The sequence below is a fragment of the Zootoca vivipara genome, chromosome 4, assembly GCF_963506605.1.
Source record: "Zootoca vivipara chromosome 4, rZooViv1.1, whole genome shotgun sequence".
Classification (NCBI taxonomy): Eukaryota; Metazoa; Chordata; class Lepidosauria; order Squamata; family Lacertidae; genus Zootoca; species Zootoca vivipara.
In genome coordinates this window covers 54,921,646-54,943,129 of record NC_083279.1, presented here as the reverse complement: position 1 = coordinate 54,943,129, position 21,484 = coordinate 54,921,646, and the positions used below count along the sequence as shown (strand labels likewise).

The window sequence follows — 21,484 nt, the reverse complement described above, 5'->3', positions numbered from 1 at the left end:
CCCGCCGAGCACCCCAGCCAGCGGGACCCAGCAGCGGGAGCTTGCTGCTGAAGCACCGCACCGACAAAGCGCCGACAAACAACTTTGAATCCTCCTCCTCCTGCCATGGCTCGGCGCCTGGAAACGGCTGCTGCTGCTGCTGCTGCTGAAGCACAGACAAAGCACCCAGCAGTGCCGTGTGGAGGAGGAGGAGGATTCAAAGTGCTACAGAGCACTGCTGCGTCCCAGAGGCTCGGGACTCTCCGCACGGTGCTGCCGGGCACCGACCCGGGAAGCCGCCGCCTCCTCCTCCTCTTGCCTCACCTCCTCCTGCGCGGCTCAGCCTCAAGAACGTGCAACTCTGAGGCTTTACGCACTTCTCCTAAAACGGACACCCGCTGCCTCACGCTGCACGGGAAATGTTTTTTGCCCCTGGGTCCCTTCGTGCTCTTTTCTGGCGCTGAATCAAGGTGGCAACCCCCCCCCTTCCCTTTCTTTCTTCCTCTCTCTCTCTCTCGTTCTTATTCTTTCTTTCCCTCTCCTTCCTTCCTTCCTTCTTTATCTCTGTCTTCTCTCCCTCTTTCTTTTTCTTTCCTTCTTTATTCCTTCTTTCCTACTCTTCTTTCTCTCACCTCTTTCCTTCCTCTCTCCCTCCTGCTCCCTCTTTTCTTTCTTTCTTTCTTCCTTTCTTCCTTCCGTCCTTCCCATCTTTCTTCCTCTCCCTCATTCTTATTCTTTCTTTCCCTCTACTTCCTTCCTTCTTTCTCCCTTTTCGTCTTCTCTCCCTCTTTTTCTTTCCTTCTTTATTCCCTTCCTTATTTCCTACTCTTCTTTCTCTCCCCTCTTTCCTTCCTTCCTTCCTCTCTCCCTCCCGCTCCCTCTTTTCTTCCTTCCTTCCTCCCTCCCTCCCTCCCCTCCCTCTCCTCAGAAACATAGGGTGCTGCTTTATACTTCTGGCCCTTAAACCCTGGAACCAGGAGAGCAGCTCCATTGAGTCAACCTCAGCCAGTCCCTTTGGTGAAGGGTGGTGGCTCACTGGCAGAACATCTGTCCTGCATGCAGAAGGACCCCAGCATCTCCAGGTACTAGTAGCTCTGCAAAGGTCCTGCATGAAACCCTAGCGAGCCTCCACCACCCAGTGCAGTTACCAAAAATCATTTTTCAATAAATTGTACAATAATTGTACATTTGAATATCTACTTGCCATTATTCTGACTATGTTTCTGCTTTCAGAGCTAGTTATTACTTACATTATTACAAAAAACAGTAATAATTGAATGCAGTGACAATAATTTATGATAATAAAGAGTGGACACATAGTCCTACAGATACAACCGGCCCTTTGAGGGTGACCAAACTGCTGATGCGGCCCCCGATGAATTTGAGTTTGACACCCCTGATTTAGAGCATTGAATTATTCTTTCTTTGTATTCTGCTATCCTATTTTCCATCAGTCAGTTGATTCTGGATTATTTAAATCATTGTGGGTGCTTTCTAATTGATACATTGGGAGAGAGGTAGGGCAATGGATTCAGCAGGTGGCCAGAACCTCTCCTTCCTAACCCCACTGTAGACCATCTTTGACAGGTGGGCAGTGCCTCCACTGGTCAGTCACCTGACTTTATATCAGGTTGCAACCATTTGAAGCTGATTGACACTGAGAGTGTACCTGCAAACATGCTTGCTGTTATTGATGATGAGCAGTTACATTGAGTTACAGCAGTTACATTTTCAGGTGGTATCTGGAAAGCAAAAATGCATGTTTGCATGAGTTGCTGTTTATAAGAGGTACATTTGTTAATTTTTTTTTTAAAAGACACCATGAAGCATTTGATATAGGATAACTGAGCTTCTAGGATTACATTTTACTTGTAAATTGAAATATGTTTTGTTGATGAGCTCTCTGATAGTGTAGCAGAATAGCTTAAATCTTTTCAATTCACAACCATGTTTACAGCAGTGCCTTCACTTACTGATACTATTTTATCTCTTACATGCCTTTCCAGATAGGTTTGCCATGCTGCCAAACAATAATCTTCAAATTCTTAAAATCAATAAAAGTGATGAAGGTGTTTACAGATGTGAAGGAAGAGTAGAAGCCAGAGGGGAAATTGACTTTCGGGATATCATTGTACTTGTAAACGGTAAGGAGCAAAACTGAACAGTTCTCAACACACACACACACACACACACAGAGAGAGAGAGAGAGAGAGAGAGAGAGAGAGAGAGAGAGAGAGAGAATAGTCTACCATTGAGTTCACGTTCCAGTTTATAATAGATATTGGGCTAGATGTTATATTGAGAAAACCTTCACTCATAGAATTCAGAATAATCAAGGATTCAATATTATGCTCATTACTGTAGAAACTTTATCAGCTTGTTAAATTACACCTTAAGACTTTCATTTAATGATGCGGCAACCAAACACAAACACACAAACATATGTATAAAATCTAATGTCTGTGACTATTGTTGTGCACCTAAAGTTTACATGTGACCAGGGTTGTAGTCATTTATTACAAAGATGTATCCACGAAAACCCTATATTTTAAATAGTCTTCAGTTTAGTAGAAGTATCTTGATTAAAACGATAGGCGTAGGCCTGGGTCCAAAGGTGCCCTGCATAAGCTGAAAGGCAGTTCCATACTAGGAAGGTGGCAGTGCTGCAATGAATCATCTTCTATGATTTCGTTAGATACAACTGTACAGTGGTACCTCTGGTTAAGAACTTAAGAACTTCATTCATTCCGGAGGTCTGTTCTTAACCTGAAACTATTCTTAACCTGAGGCACCACATGCAGACATAGTATAATAAAAAATAAAGTAGTAAAAAGATATTAGTGACCACCCTGAGATATTGTTGTGGCTACAAAACCAATCTTTGAGCTCATTAGCCTGAGCAGACCAGGAAAGAAACTTCCCTATAGCATGAATGCCTTCATTATTCTCAAAGGTATGATGTTTCTGGTGCCTGTAGTTCCCTCCATTCCTTGAAAGGTTTGGCTTTGGGGAGTAGGGGTCAGCTATTGGCTAGGAGCCTCAGCAAACTCAGCCAACAGGGTTGATAGCAGGCTGTAGTCATCTAAAGGACACTACTCAAAGTAAGAGGAGTGTTATTTTAATAAACAAAAAAAACAAACAAACAAAAAATGCACCAAACAAAAAAATTAAAAGGCATTATGTTTCATATGTTTTGATGTTTACAAATTTGTGTGGAATATGTAGTTAGCAATTAATTGCAATTCATTTGAAGTGATTACGGTAGATATTTAAATCTAAGGTGCTATTGTTAAGGCATTTTTCCTGTTTCCAGTAATGAATTCCTTAAAGCATTTGTACTGCTCTAACCTTTAAAAACTATCATGCATTTATGTCAAAAAATCATGATACATTTTTAATTTTAAAAGGGCATCAAAATGCTAAGAGTTAACAGTTTAGAGCTTAACAATTAAGGTTTAAACATGCATGGTTTCTTCTGATAGAAGTACTGTAGTTAACTCTGAATGTACTAAACTGAAACTATAAACTGCTAATATTCTTGATGAAAGTAAAATCAGGTATTATCACAAAATGTTTTCAGGAAGATAAGTAACTGAATTTTACTTAAACAAACTTATCCATTGGCCTCATTTATGGTTTGAAAACGAAATGGTTATAGCAAAGTTACTTTAAGGAGCAAGAGGAATCTGTGTGCTTTCAGTTATCTAACCTTACATCAATTTTCCATATTTTCTTCAGTTCCTCCAGCTATCACATTGCTACAGAAGTCCTTTAATGCCACAGCAGATCGAGGAGAGTCAATTACATTATTCTGCAGAGCCATGGGTTCTCCTGAACCTGAAATCAATTGGTATAGGTAAGTTAAGTTAAAATATATGCAACAGAGATATTTCAAATACAGTATACATTTGAATATTGAGGTGAAAATGAACCTTTGAGCTCATAGGGATTTGTTTTCTTTTTAAAGGGTCACTAATTGAGCAGGTTTTTTGTTCTTGTTTTTGCTTTATTCCTGATGGAAATGTCATGGAATTGGACTCTGTGCTATCTGAAACCATCAAAATAAACATAAAACATTGTCTGAAGGCTGTAAATACAAGAAAGACACAGACCATAAAATATTATTCACTTTGTTTATATCTGAGCTACACTGCCAAAGTGGATAGTGCTTCAGCCAAGCTGGGGAGAGGCAAAAGTTCAGACTTTCATATTCAGTGCGGTCATAAGCTTGTCTACCCAGCAGTACATCCAGAAAAGTCTCCAGGGACTGAGGGGTGCAATACACACACCCCAATCTGCTGTACTGTAGATGGAGACTAGAGCAGTTCTAGAGGCCTTTCGTCATGTGCAGCTCTCCATTCTACCCAGTGAAAGTGTGGCTGGGTTGTTTCTCTTACCCTTTTTCACTGAGGTGGTTTGGGCCTCCATCATTTTGCATGCAAATCTTCAGTGCCCATTGGATGTAGAATACAAGCTTCTGACATCCTAGCAATTTGAAAGCAAGGCAGTGCAAGTAGATAAATGGGTACCGCTGCGGTGGGAAGGTATATGGAATTTCTGTGTACTCTGGTTTCCATCATGGTGTCCTAATGCACCAGAAGCGGTTTAGTCCTGCTGGCCACATGACCCCTTGGCCTGAAGCAAGATGAGCACCTTATCCCATAGTCGCCTTTGATTGGACTTAACTGTCCAGAGATCCTTTACCTTACCTTTTTAGAATACAAGTTCAGTTGTATTCCCACATATGGATAAGGTAATTTGTTTAGAAACATTGCTACAGAGAATATAAATAATGCAGTCCATGATCAAACTTTATTTCTATTTACTAATCCTCTTGTTGAGAGATGTTTTCTTTTCCAGAAAACATTTTGTTGGGATTCTGTCCCATATCTCATATTTCTCTCATATGCAAAATTGTAATGAGCAAAGAGATGCTTAAGAGAAAAGTCAATCAAAAATCTGAGTTTTTCTGTCTAAACAAGTATTTCCAGTAGTGTGTGCAGATGCATACTCCTTCTCAACACCGCTTCCGCAATTTTGAACATGAAAAATCTGTCTCAGGTATTGCATAAAAATACCATTTCGTTATGTTAAAAGCACGAGGGGTCATCTCTCAGGGAAGTTATTTTACCAACTTTTTTCTTTCTGCTTATCTATTTAAATAAATATTATAAAAGCTGTAGTTTGCAAACTGATGCAGTTTGCACATAGATGCATAGATTTTAAAAGGAAAGGGGTGAAATTCCAGTACTATACTCACTCTAGCATGAAATTATTCATAGCAATATTTTTTTCAATGTTGAGAATCACAGTAGTAGACTTGTACATGCTATTTTTATAGTGCCCACCTGTATATAAACTGCTGGATGAGATCTCTTCTGCTCACGGGAAGGGTTGAAATCTGACCTTATGGAACTTTCTACAGAAAAGTTCCTTCATAGATAGAAGCAACTAAATCAACATATTTTATCAAAACATTATTTTCAATGGCAATTATTGAGTGAAAAGAAGTCCCCTTGATAACATCTTTAAAAAAATTCTGAGGCTTATCTTTCAAAAATGTAAATAGATGCCTTCTTTTAGTATTGTTCGTTTTCTTAAATTATTAATCTCTTGAAGAATTATTTGCAATCTCAGCTGTTGGTATTCAGATCCTTGTTTCCTGATATAAGCAGAACTTCCTATTGCCTCAGGGAAATTCCCCACCCCTATTTGCCTGTTTGAGGACGGCATGTTTTGGAGTATAAAGCTTTCTTTTAAAGATGAAAATAACCAGTATTTAGCTGTGGGGGTTTATTTTTGGTTTGGTTTTTAAATTTTCTTTTTCTTCCCATATCCTTGAAGAAATATTCTGCATGGTGTGAGCAGTTATAATTTGCAACAATGAAGCAGGATTGTTGCTAATATTGCAGGTTTTCTCTTCCTCCTACTACAGCAACATAATGTCCCTTTTGCTTAAATTGTAATCCCTTTGGCATTTGGTATACAGTGGAACCTCGGTTTATGAACATCTCGGTTTACGAATTTTTGGTTTACGAATGCCGCGGACCCACCTGGAACGGATTAATTCACTTTCCATTACTTTCAATGGGAAAGTTCGCTTCAGTTTAGGAACACTTCAGTTTATGAACAGACTTCTGGAACCAATTACACCCATGCTTCATGTTAAGTACGCTTCAGGTTGAGTACTCCGTGGACCAGTCTGGAACGGATTAATCCACTTTCCATTACTTTCAATGGGAAAGTTCGCTTCAGTTTATGAACGCTTCAGTTTAAGTACTCTGCGGACCATCTGGAACAGATTAATCCACTTTCCATTACTTTCAGTAGGAAAGTTCATGTCAGTTTATGAACGCTTCAGTTTATGAACAGACTTCCGGAAGCAATTGTGTTCATAAATCGAGGTACCACTGTATTGAGTATAGTAGGAGAGAAATAGCTAACACAAGCTTTCAAAATGTATTCATATTTATTCACACCAGTGGCCATGGTGTAACACAAGAACAAATGTCACTGGACACGTCACCCCACCCCACCCATGTGCTTCCATGATGTTTCCAGGGCTGCAAACTGATTTATATTTCTAGAAAATATTAACATGTAAATTAATGCTAAACTTTTGCTAGATTCCAGTAGATTTCCAAAAGTTGCTTTTATGCCATGTCAAAGGTCTCATAAAACATGAAAATTAACAGGTATGGCAATGACAGGAAGACCTAATAAAGTGCTGCCTGAATGGAGCCTATGAAAGTACATCTATTCTGTTAGTTGTTCGATTTTGTGATTGGCCACAAAATTGGCCACAGGTCATGATGAAGTGACTCTGGGTAGTAAGTTCAGTAGTACAGTGAGAATATATTTAAATTCTCGTGACTGGAGGCATACACCCAGTAGGAAGGTTGGAATGTGTGAGGTTATATTGAATTTACCTGAAACTAATAAATAATTTGACCTCAGGAGATAGGTAATTAATTTGCATAGTCCTCAATTATTCAGTGAGCCCTCTTAAAATGAATTGCCTTGCAAAAATAAAAAAGCACTGTACATGTGCAAGTGAACCAAGAAATTGTGTGTTACTATTGACACTAGTATGCTATGTACTAGAAATGATCGTGGATATATTCGTATTCTTATTTATCATTATTTATTTATTTATTTATTTAATATGTTAGTCACTTTATCTTGCCCAAGACATCCCAAATAATAACAGCGATATTGTTTTGAAATGCTTGCCTGTTTTAGATCAGATGATAAAGTATGCTTTGTGCTTATAAATCATTTTCGTCTCTCAGGAAAGGAAAACGCATTGAGGAAAATGAAAAATACGCACTGAGGGGAAGCAATACAGAACTGACCATTAGAGATATCAAAAATATTGATGCTGGACCTTACATCTGTGAAGCAAGAAATAAAGCGGGAAAGATGACAAATCAGACAATTCTTCAAGTTTTTGGTAAGTATTGCTTGCTATATCTACCTTTGAACTCTGTTCAAAATTAGAGTACATATTCTAATTATTGTTGTATTGTTAAAGTTGCCACTGAATTTCACATAAAGATTTCAGACAAATTTGGAGGTCCTGTGCAAGGGTGTATGGCAGGCATAGGCAAACTCGGCCCTCCAGATGTTTTGGGACTACAACCCCCATCATCCCTGACCACTGGTCTTGTTAGCTAAGGGTGATGGGAATTGCAGTCCCAAAACATCTGGAAGCCTGAGCTTGCCTATGCCTGATGTATGACATATGTCCAAGTTGCCAGAAATGTCACCTAAGGTGGGGGGGGGGAGAGAATAAGCAAACTTGTAAACTCTGAGGAGTTTTAAAGGAAACTTAGATTTTCCATAAGGCAACATATCTCAGGGAATGGGGATTATAATATTGTGATTCTCCTCCCAGCCCTGATGCTAATCCCCAAGGATTCATTAGGATAACCTAGGGGAGGGACAATGATGCTATAACCTGCCATTATTTCTAACGCTGAATTTGAGTAGCTTAGTGCCTGTCAGGTTGGCAAAAATGCAGGACCACCCAGAGACATTACCCCTTTTCCTGCTTTATTGTAGCCAAGCACTCTGATTTGAAACTAGAAGATAGCTCCAAATGCCTTTAGCATTATTTAACACAGTGAGGGAAATGTTTCAAAGGAGTAGGAAATCCCCACCCCATCTTTATCTTGAAAAACACCCCTCCCCCCATTTCCTCAGTAAGCACAAACAGCACTATGAGAATCCTGTGGCAGTTAACTGAAGCATTGAAGAAGACCACTTTTTTAAAGTTATATGGGTTTGCTGCAACTTTTTTTTTCTAAATTTGAAATACAACTTTCATTCTTTTAGTAAAATCACACACCGAAATTTCCAGTTTCATTTATTCAATGGCTATTTTTTCTTTTCTTTTCTAGTTTACATGTACTCAGTCTTACAAAAAGTATGATCTGATTAGTGCTAGAAGGGGACTTGAATTATTGCTAAATTTTAGATTTTGAAAGAGGAAACACTCAGGCTTCCCCACCTCTGATTTAATGTATTACTATTCTACAAGATTCTTTGTTGTCAACGACATGTATTCCTTGTATTTTCAAATTTGTAATGGTTGCCAAATGAATAAATCTGATTAGTTTAGTCGACTATGTTAAATTCTTTTCTTTTGTAAGTTACAAGCCTGTTTCAGAAATTCACTTGGTTTCACAGCAGTTAATGTTTTCACCACCTGTATGGGTTTAACGCTAAACAATGTCTGCATGCACACCTAAAATCTGCTAGCTTTGGATGTCTACTGTGATGAAAGCTAGACCACACATGCGCAGAATTTAATTTATCACAGGTTACTGAAGTTTCATGGGAAGTGGCACTCAATTGGTAATACATTTGAGTATAATAAGTTTGGCATAGTTACCTGCAGAAACCAGTTAATAGCAAATTTCAGCACAATCTATAAGAGGAAAGCCCTGGGGCACTGATGCACTTCCAATAATGCCCTTTCTCTCTGTGTGTCCTGCTAAATATTTACGGTATGTCTGTTCAGAACAAAAAAAAATATGTTTTCCAATTGTCAAGTACTCTTCCTTGCATTCCACTGCTAGGGGAGACTTGAAGTTATGCATGATAGAGCAGGCATAGGCAAACTCGGCCCTCCAGATGTTTTGGGACTACAACTCCCATCATCCCTAGCTAACAGGAGCAGTGGTCAGGGATGATGGGAGTTGTAGCCCCAAAACATCTGGAGGGCCGAGTTTGCCTATGCCTATGCTCCATGCTGCAACCTTCTTGTGGAATCCCACCCACCCAACACTAACATAGTGCTAAGTGAAGGCATACACACTCATCCTTTTTAGTTAGTGTTTTAGTCTTTTCCTCTGCTTAGTTGTTGAGTTGCTCTTTTGTTCCCTGATGCTTTCTTTTATTATTGTCTTTTAATAATTTATTTTATGTTGTATCGTCATTGGTATTGGTACCAATGAAAGGTAGCTTATAAATCTTCTAGCTAAAAAAATAGCATTGTTCATATTTATTCAAATCAAGAATGAATAATATAAATTATATTTCTAACAGTACAGCCTCAAATAATACAACTTAAAAATGAAACTACCTTTGAAAATGGCCAAGCTACCCTCATATGTGAGGCAGAAGGAGAACCTGTCCCTGAAATTACTTGGAAAAGAGCAATTGATGGAATCACATTCTCTGAAGGTGACAAGGTAAAATAGTCTCCCTTGATTATTATTTTTTAAGAATCAGGATTATGTTGAATAAAGGCTAAATATATCTCTTTATTACTGGGAAAAAATGGGGATGGGGGAAAGGTGTAATACCAATATAACTTTGAGTCTGGCACTTTTTGTTTCCAATATATTTATACGATAGTGTGGGAATTGCAATTTTCCAGCAGAGAGGAAAATAAAAAGAAAATACTTAACCACAGCAGTTCCACAGACTTTAAGGGAAATGGTCTTCCTTGAAACTTGTTTTCTGGACATAGATCAGACAATCCAAAATAAGGGAACATTTTTTAAGAATGCAGTCCTATATCCACTTACAGGGAGTAAGTGCTATTGAATTCAGTAAGATTTTCTTCTGAATAAGCATGGGTAAGAATACTTTGTTAATCTCTTAAAAATTCCCTGCTGAAATTATATAGGACATTTCTCTACATTTCCCCTGTAATTTAGAATGTCAGTATTTCCCCTTTAAAAATGCTCCCTTGATATGCTTTATCTAGGTATAACCCTGAAGACAAACTGCAGGGCGAAGTGCTCTCTTCAAAATCTGTAGGGCTTGTCACATTGAGTATTTTGTGGATAATTTGAACATATTATTATGAGAAAGAACTATCTAGTTATGTGGCTATACAGAATCCCCATTGTCTTCAGATTTGGGGCTATTTGTAATATGATATTGTTTTGATGGATCTTGTTGGGAATGCAAGAGAATATGGAAAGAATGGGTCGTAAGATACCTAACTATAAAGATATATCTATAAAGATTATATTGGAAATATGAAATTTTATAGCTGCTGGAAATGAGTAAGACGTGGTGTTGAGAATGACTTCTCATGGCAAATTCCAGTCTTCATATTTATGTACAATTCTCCATTAACCCTAGTCCCAGCACATATTCCCTTACTTGCTACCAACCAACCTCCTTGCAGCTCTGAATTCTTTTTCCCCACTGCTTTAGTTATTATTAATTATTTTGTTGGACCTGTTTGCTGGTGTTTTTAATGTAGTTTTATGAGCTTATTGAACATTGCTTGTTTTATACCATAACACTCTTTGAGAGCATTAAGATAATAAAGCAAGAGGTAAATACTAAAGAAAACGATTATATGTGCGTACTACTATACTTTTTAAAATTCTCTTAATGTCTTGAATCTTCCACTAGAATTCTTCTAATAGTGACCTCTTTGAATTATAGCAAATTTTATATGATACCCATGCCTTGTGTGAAGATAAATATGTTCCACAAATAAGATAGATGTCCTTTGGGGAATTTATGTATACTCCTGATTTGGCTTATATCCCAGAACTAGAAACATGAGGCCTCAAGCTGTGTAAGGAGGATGACCATACCCTTAATGATGTAACTTCTCCATAGCAAAAGACTAGAAATATTTACATTTTACATACAATGTTGCCTCTAGCTGCAAGGCATACATGACACTTACTGGCAACATTTAAGGCTTGTGGTACACAATACAGCAATACAACATGGTATCAGATTTCATTGCTATTATTGCAAAGTCGAATGTCCTGTACACCACTGTAGATATGATTCCTCTCATAAATTGTTATTCTTTATAGCAACTGGCAAAGTTTATCTTGCATGTGCTAGTATACTTTGAGAAGGTGGTTGAAACTATGTACTTCCAAGGATTGTGCTTATTTTGAAGATGTTGGTTTTTTCTGTTTGGAGCTGTTCTTTACAGTGATCTCAGCTGAGTTGGTTATGCCTATTAAACGTACTCTCACGAGTATTTTACTGGGTATAAAATGGTGTTATTTGGAATTGGGCTTTCTTTGCTTCTGCCTTTCTGGCTTTTGTTGACTCTGTCCTTGAACTTTACTGTAATAAGTTTTTCAATACATGTTCTCATCCTGTTTCTTCTAGACCATCTGATGGTGATGCAAAGAATAGAATCCAAAATAGAATCATGTAAAGAAATCCTGAAGGAAATGACTACTCTTGATCTAGAAAAAGATTTGCAAAGCAGTTGTTTTCAACTCATTTTGAAAAGATATCAGAGTAGCAAGGGCTGACCAGGTCAACCTACAGGGCGGGGAGATCTCTTTCTTTTTTTCTTTTTAAAAATCCACCCATGCCCAATGAAATGTACTCGGAGTCGAGAGTGAATTTCATGCTCTTTATTCAGCTCATAGTCATCAAGGAGAAGAGGAGAAGAAGAATGGCTCTTTTCCCAAAACCATCTGCTTATATACATTATTTACACAATGGGCCTTGCGTGATTGGCTACTTCAGGGCTACACCTGTGGGCCAATTATATTGTGGATTGACTTCTGCCTGCAGCCTGATTGGCTGCTCCTACAGGCCAATCAGGTAGCAGATTCACTTCTGCCAGCCGCCTGATTGGCTGCTCCAGCAGGCCAATCAGGTTGCGGATTCACTTCCACCTGGAGTTGGATTGGGTAGCTCCCGCTGTTTCTGAATCCTATTGTTCTAGGATTCAGCTCAGTACATAACACCCAATTAAGTTTTTTTTTGTTTTTTGTTTACAGTTGAGATGAAAGGAGCTAGGGCATTTTTATTGCGAGAGGACCAATAAGTACTTTAATATATTACCAGGGTACTCAGTTAAATGACCTGGCAAGGTTTTTCATTGTCAGTTTCAATAGGTTTCCAGTCCTGTGCACTGTGTAAATAATTGTAAGGTTATGACTAACATGTCAAATATGGGGAAATTAACAGTGTACAGTAGACCTTAATTTATATCACTTGACTCTAATGTACCACATTGTATTATACAAGCAATCTATATTCCTTTCCCTCCGGCCATTGAACCTCACAGGGGATAGGCTGTAAAATACCTGGTCATTCTGTAATGTGCTAACCTATTACTATGGTGCAAGTCCTATCCTTTTATTTTCTTGGAATTTAATGTGAAGTATGTTTCTGTTTGTTGCAATTTTTATAGGTTCTGTTTATTTCTGCTGTTGAAACTATTGTAATTACTATACAAGAACATCAGTAGAAGGGATAGAGTTAAACAGGGGAGACTGAGAACTAAATGGGGGGCATGATTTCACTTTATAAAGAAGCCCCCCCCCCATTACTAGCCTGCTAATAGTCTTGTGAAGTCATTTCTTCCACAGCAAGCATGGAAACAGCAGACAATACCCTCTTAACAGACTAGTAAAAGAAAATTGGTTTATATCAATCAGGCTGCTGGAGAAATTTGTTTCTCCACTCAGCCAAGCAGCATACTCACTGTCTTGCAATTCCACACATTTACTGCATGGAATTCTTTATCACATATGGCTACCAGTCAAGTCATTAAAGGAGCTCTAGATCCAAACTTTGTGTCAGTATCACATTTTTCTGCATACATAAAATTGCCACTGGTTACAAATCACAAAACCTTAGGCATGTTTGAATGCAGCTGAAAAAGCATATGCACATACATGCTGAAAGGTTGAATATCAAATGTGATCTACTGGATAACTGAAAAGAAGTGGGGTGGTATACGTTTTTAACTGCAAGTGCTGTTTTCCCTTAAATTCAGCACCAGTCTTAGTACGGTACATCATCTTAAGTGAATTTTGGACTGTATTGTGATGGCAAATACTGCTTTAGATTACTAAAAATGACATTTTTTATTCATGTCTCCAAGTGCTACCACAGCATGAACTTACTAATCAGTGATTAAATGATACTGTGATACGTATCAGTAATCCACCAAGAACCATTTTTTTGCATCCTCCCCCCAATAATAATAATAATAATAATAATTGTGCATTTGTAAATATAGTTGGCATGGTTGCCAGTACAAATGCACTGATAATACATGAAATAAAATAATATGAAAAATATACTTAATACATTAAAGAGCATTATCAAATATTTATTTTACATCTTTGTAGCTTGTTAAAGGTGATGTTTAATAAGGCCATGTGTGCTCATGATTCTTGCAAGTGTAATAACATGATCAGTGAAACTGACCTTTTTAAGACATTGTTGGTTATTATGACTGATATATCCAACTAAGTCATATCCAGAGCATTTAAAATTAATGGACAAGTTATTTGATTCTGAGTATGAAAAATGAAGGGTAACATCCTATTATTAATTAATTACATTTTATCTTGCACTTCTTCCCAAAGGAGCCCAATATGCAGAACTTTCGTGGCTCTAATTTTATCACAAATGTGTCTTCTGATCAGAAACCTGTAGATGCGTTTTTATTTTTCTAGCTCCATAAAAAATATGTAGAAATGTTATGGTTGTACTTTTTATTCATTTGTAGAACTCTTATAGTAATTCTTACAGAATTCTGCTTTGTCATCTTCATTTCCACACCCTTTTGTTCAAGAAATTTAGTTTCCTATACAGTAATTTCCTCCCTATCTCAAGCCTCTATATTTTAAACACCTGCAGATTGTTCAAAATAGTCTAATTGCACAGATTAATGAAAACTGGAGCATTAGATTATACTGAGCTGCTTTCGAAACACCAGTGGAAACATCTTGCATTTTTATCTTGTGAACCGCCCTGAGATCTTTTGATGAAAGGTGGTATATAAATCTAATAAATAAATAAATAATAAACATAAAGGATAGAATCCAGCTGATGTTGCTCCACTAATGGAGACCTTAGTCAATTGAACAGGGAAGGAGCTGATTTCTATTTTGCCTCCCTGCAGCTTCTTACACCCCTATGTGTTCTGTACGGTTGGAATTTTCAGAGCAGTTTTTGACAGTACCTGATATCATATTTCAGTGAAGTTTTTAGTATCCTTATATCAATATAGTTCCCTTTATTTTTTCTGTTCAGTATGATTACTGATGCTTCTTTACTTTCTTTTAGCAATAAAACAACATTTAAAGTATCATTTTTCTTCATTATTTTCCTTTTTTACCTTCCTACAATTACAGGCGCACCAACGCCGGCTCTTTCAAGAACAGAAGAAGTAGTATTGGGTTTGGTATGTACAATGCCCTGTGTCACCTCTTTCTATAACCAACCAAAATGTTGCATGAAAACACCAGCATAAAGCAGTGATTAATCATGTCTCATATTGCTACCATTTCTTAAATTATGTCTCATGTCCTTTAGAAATTACTTATTGTACCTGTATGTAATGATAATTATCAGGCAATTTTCAGTACATACCAAGTGATATTTCTACTTTGAAATCTTTAAAATTAGCTGCTATGTCTACAGATGGACAGAAAGCCAAAGCAACAAAACAGCTTTCCTTCAGGATTAGATTTCATATAATGACCTAAATACTGATCAACTCTTAAATGGGTGACTACAAATTATTTCTTCCCTTTGAAGGGGGAAAGTATATAAACCCATTAAGGAAATTGTAGCATGTTGCAATGATTAGTACCTGCGTGAAACTGAGAAATAAACTGCACTTATAGACTCCATTCAAGGTCTTTCATTTAGGGGGAAAATCACAATCAAATGCAAGACTCAGGTGTAACATGACTGAATCAGTGCACAATAAGGAATATACATATGGCAATACTCTGGAATTTTCTGCTGTTTCCAACAGGTGCATGGATAGAATACATTTACCAGAAGAATGTGGGGAATGTTGTGAATGTTGCATCCATAACCCAGAAGGGAGCTTCCCTCAGCTTCTCCACATTGGTGGCTGTTGTGAATAACAGCCCTTGCTCATCAAAGGTAGCTTTCAGCCTAGGAAGTCTTGGCCATCTGTTTCAACTTCTGGAATTTTCATAACACCTTCAATTCAGATTAGCACTTTTTGTCTCCATTGCTTTTCTTCTACTTGAGGAACAAGCTTACTGCTAGAGTTGATCTACCTTGTGTCTGACAGTGAAGCCTGACTTGCAAGTGTCTGTACTGTTTTATTTATCTCTCCTGTGGATGCTAGTTCATCAACCATACAACATGCAATACATTTCTTGGCAAACAGATATATTTCATGGACTTCAAATACAGTGCTGTTTAATCAGGATTCTGGATCCTTTTGAAAATCAGTAAAATCTGGTCCTGAAAACATGAGTAAACCATATATTTGACTTTCTCAGCCAGCTACCTTTTGCCTGCTGAACTAAACAGCAGCTGAATTAAATAGTAGCAGTGAAGAACTAAGTATACGATTGAGGCATCATCTTGCTTTGGCTCTCCTACCATCTATACTTGTGGCAATTATAGGTACTCAATTCCTGATGACTGCTATTAATAAATATTGCCTTTTTGAGGGGGACAGATTGTAGTACAATCAAGAAACCAATATTGTCATATACATCATACATTTGAGAAATGGCAGTATTATACATACTGGGGCTCTATTTCCTGTCATTATAGCTGGTGACACATGGCATTCTTTAGATCTAAACCAAGTGAACATGTTGATAACAGAAATGCATTTGAGAATGCATTATGGCTACGAACATCAACCTATAGTGCAATAGTTATGTAGTTGTTATACAGAATTCTAAAAATAACAGTAATTCAAACTTTTACTCAGGAACAAATAAAAGTGCCACCGTCTTTTCTGAATTTTATTTCTTTGTAAATAATTTTGTTCTAGTCCTTTAACTCTGTCATGTAATTGTCTGTGGAAATTTACGTATGGACACTGAGATCTCTACAAAAGAAGACAAGCTTATTAAAGATATTGTAATCCAAGTACTGTAGTCATTACAGCTTACAGCTCTTCTCACATTGTATATTATCCTCCATCTAATTAAAAATGATCAATATGAGAACTTTATGATGTTATCCCTTTTACTGCAAAAAAGAACCATAGATTTTAATGCAACAACACATATATTGCTGGTTATACAAATCACCTGGGTTGCTTTTCTTTGACTTACTTAAATGAGTTAATTATTTATTTAATAAAATCATTTCTAGACTGATTGCCATCCAAAAATCCTGAAGATGTTTGCATAAAAGAATTACAGAGCTAAAACAAAAACTCTTGAAACTAACACTCAAATTTATTGAATATATTTTGAATACAATTCTGAGTAAGATTTCTGGAAGTGGATTGAAATTCTGCTGAAGGACTACAGTCTCTCATAGGCAGTCTCCCAGAGCTCACATGCCAGTGGTGGGTAGGGACAGAGGCAGACTAACAGATGGGACTGTTACCTTTGCCCAGTAGCCTACATCCCTGTCGTGTCTGCTCTTATTTTCCTTTCCCCTGTGTAGTGTCAAATCCACCTTATCCAGTGCAGCCCTTCATGCCCACCAAGAGTTTCTCCTGAGAGTTGGAGGACCCTCTGAACAGTATGGAATATATACAGGGTTTCAATTGGTAGAAAGGATTGCTTAGGCTACAGCAAGTCCACTGTTGGATATAACCCTTTGAAAGTAAATTGGACAGCTTTCTGACCCTATTATATTGAGTCTGATCCTTATTCTTAAAATAAAAGTGTTCTTCTATGTCTGTTTATCATATTTATATCTATATTCTTAGCCTTATTTTTTTGCTATTGTTTTGCTTACAGTACAATCCTATGCATGCTTGATCAGAAGTAAGTCCTAGACTTACTTATGGGTGAATATGCATAGTATTGCATAACTGTATTTTAATGATGTTTTCCTCACATAATTTCATTTTGTAAACTGCCTTGAGGTTGTTGTTTTTTAAAGAATATATATATGTATTTTTGCAATAAACAAATACAATATGTATAGTTAAATTCAATATTGTGGATGGAGAAAATGTTTGTTTCTACTAGTAACAAAACTACATTTGTTGTGTTATTTTATATTAGATTTTATGCAACATATTCATGAAATGTACCGTATTTCTTCTTGCATTGGAAGTGGTGACAATGTGTGAAAAAGTATTACAGCTTTGTAGTCAAATATTAGTTTATTTAACAACATAACTCAAATGATAGGTCTATATATACCTTTAGCTTTTATTATTAAAACAAATGAAAGTCTTTTAAAAAACCATGTCCAGTCTCAATGAATGTTAAGCAAAATAAGTCCTAGGTAGCCTGTGGATATCCATATTATAGGGGCAAAAGTTGAAATGAAATTTCTAAAATTTCCTTTGTGTAATCACCACCATTCCTTCAACCTTTTATGGCTTTTGTTCTAGTCACAGGGCTTTGGCTGTAAGAACTTCCCTTTTAATTTGAATAGTGGTTACCATTCATTGTTAGATTCCCCTTGAGCGTGTAATGTAATGTAAACAGGAAGCACATACTCCACATGTATATCAAAGTACCCATGGACACTGGTTCAGGGACGATTCATTTTATTTATTTATATGCTCAGTAAGGGCCCAGAAATCCATATGTAGCACATAAATAATGTATTTATATATGCTAATGTATCAAATATAAATAAATAAATAAATGAATAAATAAAAAGGCAAATGGGTAGCAAGATAAAAATAGCAGCTAAACCAGTGAGTTGTGTTCAGTGGGTGGAGAAGAGTAAGGCAGATCACACATCCAAACTTTATTTTTTCCTCTTTGTCTTCTGCAGCCCTTGCATGCCCTAAAAAGTCTATGGAAACAATGAAAGTGGTCAGAGGAAGTTTGTGCAAAGTTCTGCCCCAAGGTTACTTACCCCTCCCACTGTAGCCCTGTACGATATCCTATTATATTAACTTGTTTTTCATTTATAGTCACTTTCTGGTCTTATTTTTTAAATGGTTTTTATTTTTTAAAAAAATTATTGGGTTACAAAAGTACATTGTGTTTTCAGATCATAAATCCTTTTCTACAGATCAGTTATATTTGATATGAGACATTTATGTTGTAGTCAGTACCAGTATCAGGTTGGGGGAGGAGAGAGGGGGAGAGAGGGGGGCAGTAAACTCCTATTCTCTTACATAGTGATATGTGCAAGGTTTTTGTGTCTGTGACATATTGGGTAGGTTCCCTTTCTGTTCATTTATTAGTTTTCATTGGCAGTAAGAAAGATTGGAAGGTCCAGGGCATTGTCAGTTGACTTCAGATGACTGCAATGAGTTTGTTTGTGTGTGAGGGGGGGGGGATTGCTGGGTCGAGATAGCCATATTTATTTGTATGCTGTCGGCGGGTTCTTGTTGTCTTGTTGTGCTATGTGTAATAAAGGAGAGCCACACTGGGGTTAAGGCATCCTCTTTTATTTTCCCCCATGCTAGTTTCAGTTCGTTGGTCAGACATTCACCTTCATATGATTAACATTGCATGGAGCAGGGGCGCAGGGTGATCCTCTATCTTTTTCATTCTGCTCACCCTGCTAGTCATACATTCATCAAAGGTCTGAAGAAGGGAGCCTGCTTTATGTTCTTTGGCTCATTGTGTGATTCAGAACCTTCCCATAATGTGTGAGCTGCCATTCTAATGGCAAACACAGACTGTACTGGCAGCACTACAGGCAATATAATTGGCAAGTAGTGGGTTGGCATCACAAAAGTAAGAAAGAGGTGGCTGCTCCAGGTTGGGATAGAAGAGGAATAACTGGGATGAGAACTGTCAGGGGAGTATATGGGCTGCACACAATACAAAGGGGGAAGGAATGCTAGCTTTTTTAGAGCCAGTGGTGTGTGATGGGGGAAGGATGAGTTTTGTGGGTATGATTACTTGAATGCAACTGGCAATTTTTATAGTATTTTCACTCATGTGTTTTGATATCTCTGCCATTGATTCACTGATTCATTGTTTGAGCTACACACTGTTAATCTCAGATTGCCCATCTGACAAAAAGTGCAAATGCTTGCTAGGATTATTTTAATTTTTTTATTTCTCCTGAATATATATGACCCAAAGTGTAGTCTGTAGTTTGGCTCATTGTTCAGCAAATGGTTCTGCCTGCACATTTAGTTCATGTTTTGTACTTGTGCCATAGGCGAAAGCTGATCTATTGTGATGTGTGTGGGTGGTCTTGCTTGTTTACAGGACGAGCATTAGCTGTATTCCATAGATAAGCAGATCCACCCCTTTACAGCTGGCTCTGCATAGGCACACTGGGATCTGCATATTACTGATGTATCTACCTCTCTTTCCACTCTTTACCACTTTCTTATTTCTATGGTGCAGCAGCCTTCACCCCCGTATTGCTGGGTTCTGGGTCCTAGACCTCTTGATCTGTATTCTATATTGGTCATTATAATGAGCCTGGTGGGACCTTGAGTCCTTCAGAAGGGTCACAGGCATCCCAGCACTGGATGATATCTGAATTCAGTTTTTTTTACATTTTGCCATTAGCACTGTGAGGTTGCTGTTCTGTGCCCACTTAGATGACAGACAGCCCCATTGAACTCCGAGGGACTTATATCTGAGCAGATGTATAGAATGACACTGTGAAGAAGGAGCTCTAGATCCAAACTTTGTGTCAGTATCACATTTTTCTGCATACACAAAATTGCCACTTGTTACAAATCACAAAACCTTAGGCATGTTTGAATACAGCTGAAATCAGCAGGATTTAAGTGCTTAATTGTTACCATTCATTTCAGGGGGGCTTTGGTGTGCCTTTCTCTAGACTGTATTTGCTACTGATGAATTAATTATAATTTCCTTTACAACATTGTATGCCCTTTATTATTTTTTATTGCAGAGTTTTTGAAACAAGTTCAATAAAACTACAAAATCTAAAGGCTACCTGCAGTTTCAAAGCAAATGCCTCACAAGTTTTTTTTTAAAAAAACCAAGACATTGACTGTCTTTAGCAATTGTGTCATTATAAGAAGAAACATTTAGCCCTTCTGTTTCTTTGCACTATGCTAGACAGTTTACTTGCATTTTGTAGTTTGCACAGCCTTTAGGTACATGTAGGTCAGCATTACTCTTTTAAGTGTTTTACATCTGCATTATTCATGGATATCTTCAATATAATATGTCAATCTGATTAGAATGAAAATAACTATTACAGTATTTTCAAATCTCTTTGTGATATGTTACTTTATGTTATGAAAAAGCAGGGAACCAATTCTCAATATTCTGGTTTTACATTTGTATAATGTAACCAGAACACTTCAAATGAGGACTGCTTTATTCTATAATTTTTAAGCCATTATATTCATCAAGTAACATATACACTGTGCTTTAAGGTTGAGTGAGTGTGTCTTTCATTTTATTCACGGTCCCAGCATCAGTGTCCCATGTGTACTGAAGTGCAGGAGCAAGCCTCAGCCTCTACACTGTCCCCAAGTACCATATATAGAGCAGAAAGTATATTGTCCATGCATTTATGATGTCGAGCATGCAGTCTACATGCCTTTACATATGTAGGCCTGACCCATCCAATCTATAGTCACCAAAAATGTGAGGAGATAATCAAGATGAGCCTATATTGGTACAGACATGTGTGTAACCACACCATATATGATACACTATGGAGAAGCGAGTGCAGGACAGATTGGTTTCCTGGCCAAGAGATGCCAAAATCTGTTTGCTTCCTGTCTGTGCCACTTTCTGTTTTGTATCATAACTGCATTAATCAGAAATGTAAACATCCTCTCAAAATACGTATTTAAATGTGTATTTTTTTAAAAAAAAAATCCAGAGGCTATTTAAATGTGTATTTTGATTTTATTTTAAAAAAACTCATACCAATGACAAACTTAGTTGGTCTCTAAGGTGCTACTGGAAGGAATTTTTCGATTTTATTTTTATTTTATTTTGACGGCAGACCAACACAGCTACCTACCTGTATTTTGATAATGTTTAAACTGCCAAAAATACCATTTCAGCATTCAGAGACATGCAATTTTCACATATTAGTAATAGGAACACAGGAATGTGCCGTAGACTGACCTTAGATCATAGATCATTGGTCCATCTAGCATTGTTTATGCTGATGGGGAACAGTTTTCCAAGGTTTCAGACAAGGCCCT

At 37.4% G+C, this 21,484-nt stretch overlaps 1 protein-coding gene across 3 annotated transcripts in view; it reads left to right on the top strand.

Moving 5' to 3' along the window:
- Positions 1-21,484, top strand: part of NCAM2 (neural cell adhesion molecule 2) — a 186,958-nt gene that overhangs the window by 96,395 nt on the left and 69,079 nt on the right. For all 3 annotated transcript variants that reach the window (XM_035116298.2, XM_035116300.2, XM_035116299.2), the window contains 4 exons: positions 1,986-2,123; positions 3,718-3,835; positions 7,272-7,432; positions 9,532-9,677. In XM_035116298.2, coding sequence (XP_034972189.1) covers positions 1,986-2,123; positions 3,718-3,835; positions 7,272-7,432; positions 9,532-9,677 — 563 coding nt within the window. The remainder of the gene's footprint in view (positions 1-1,985; positions 2,124-3,717; positions 3,836-7,271; positions 7,433-9,531; positions 9,678-21,484) is intronic.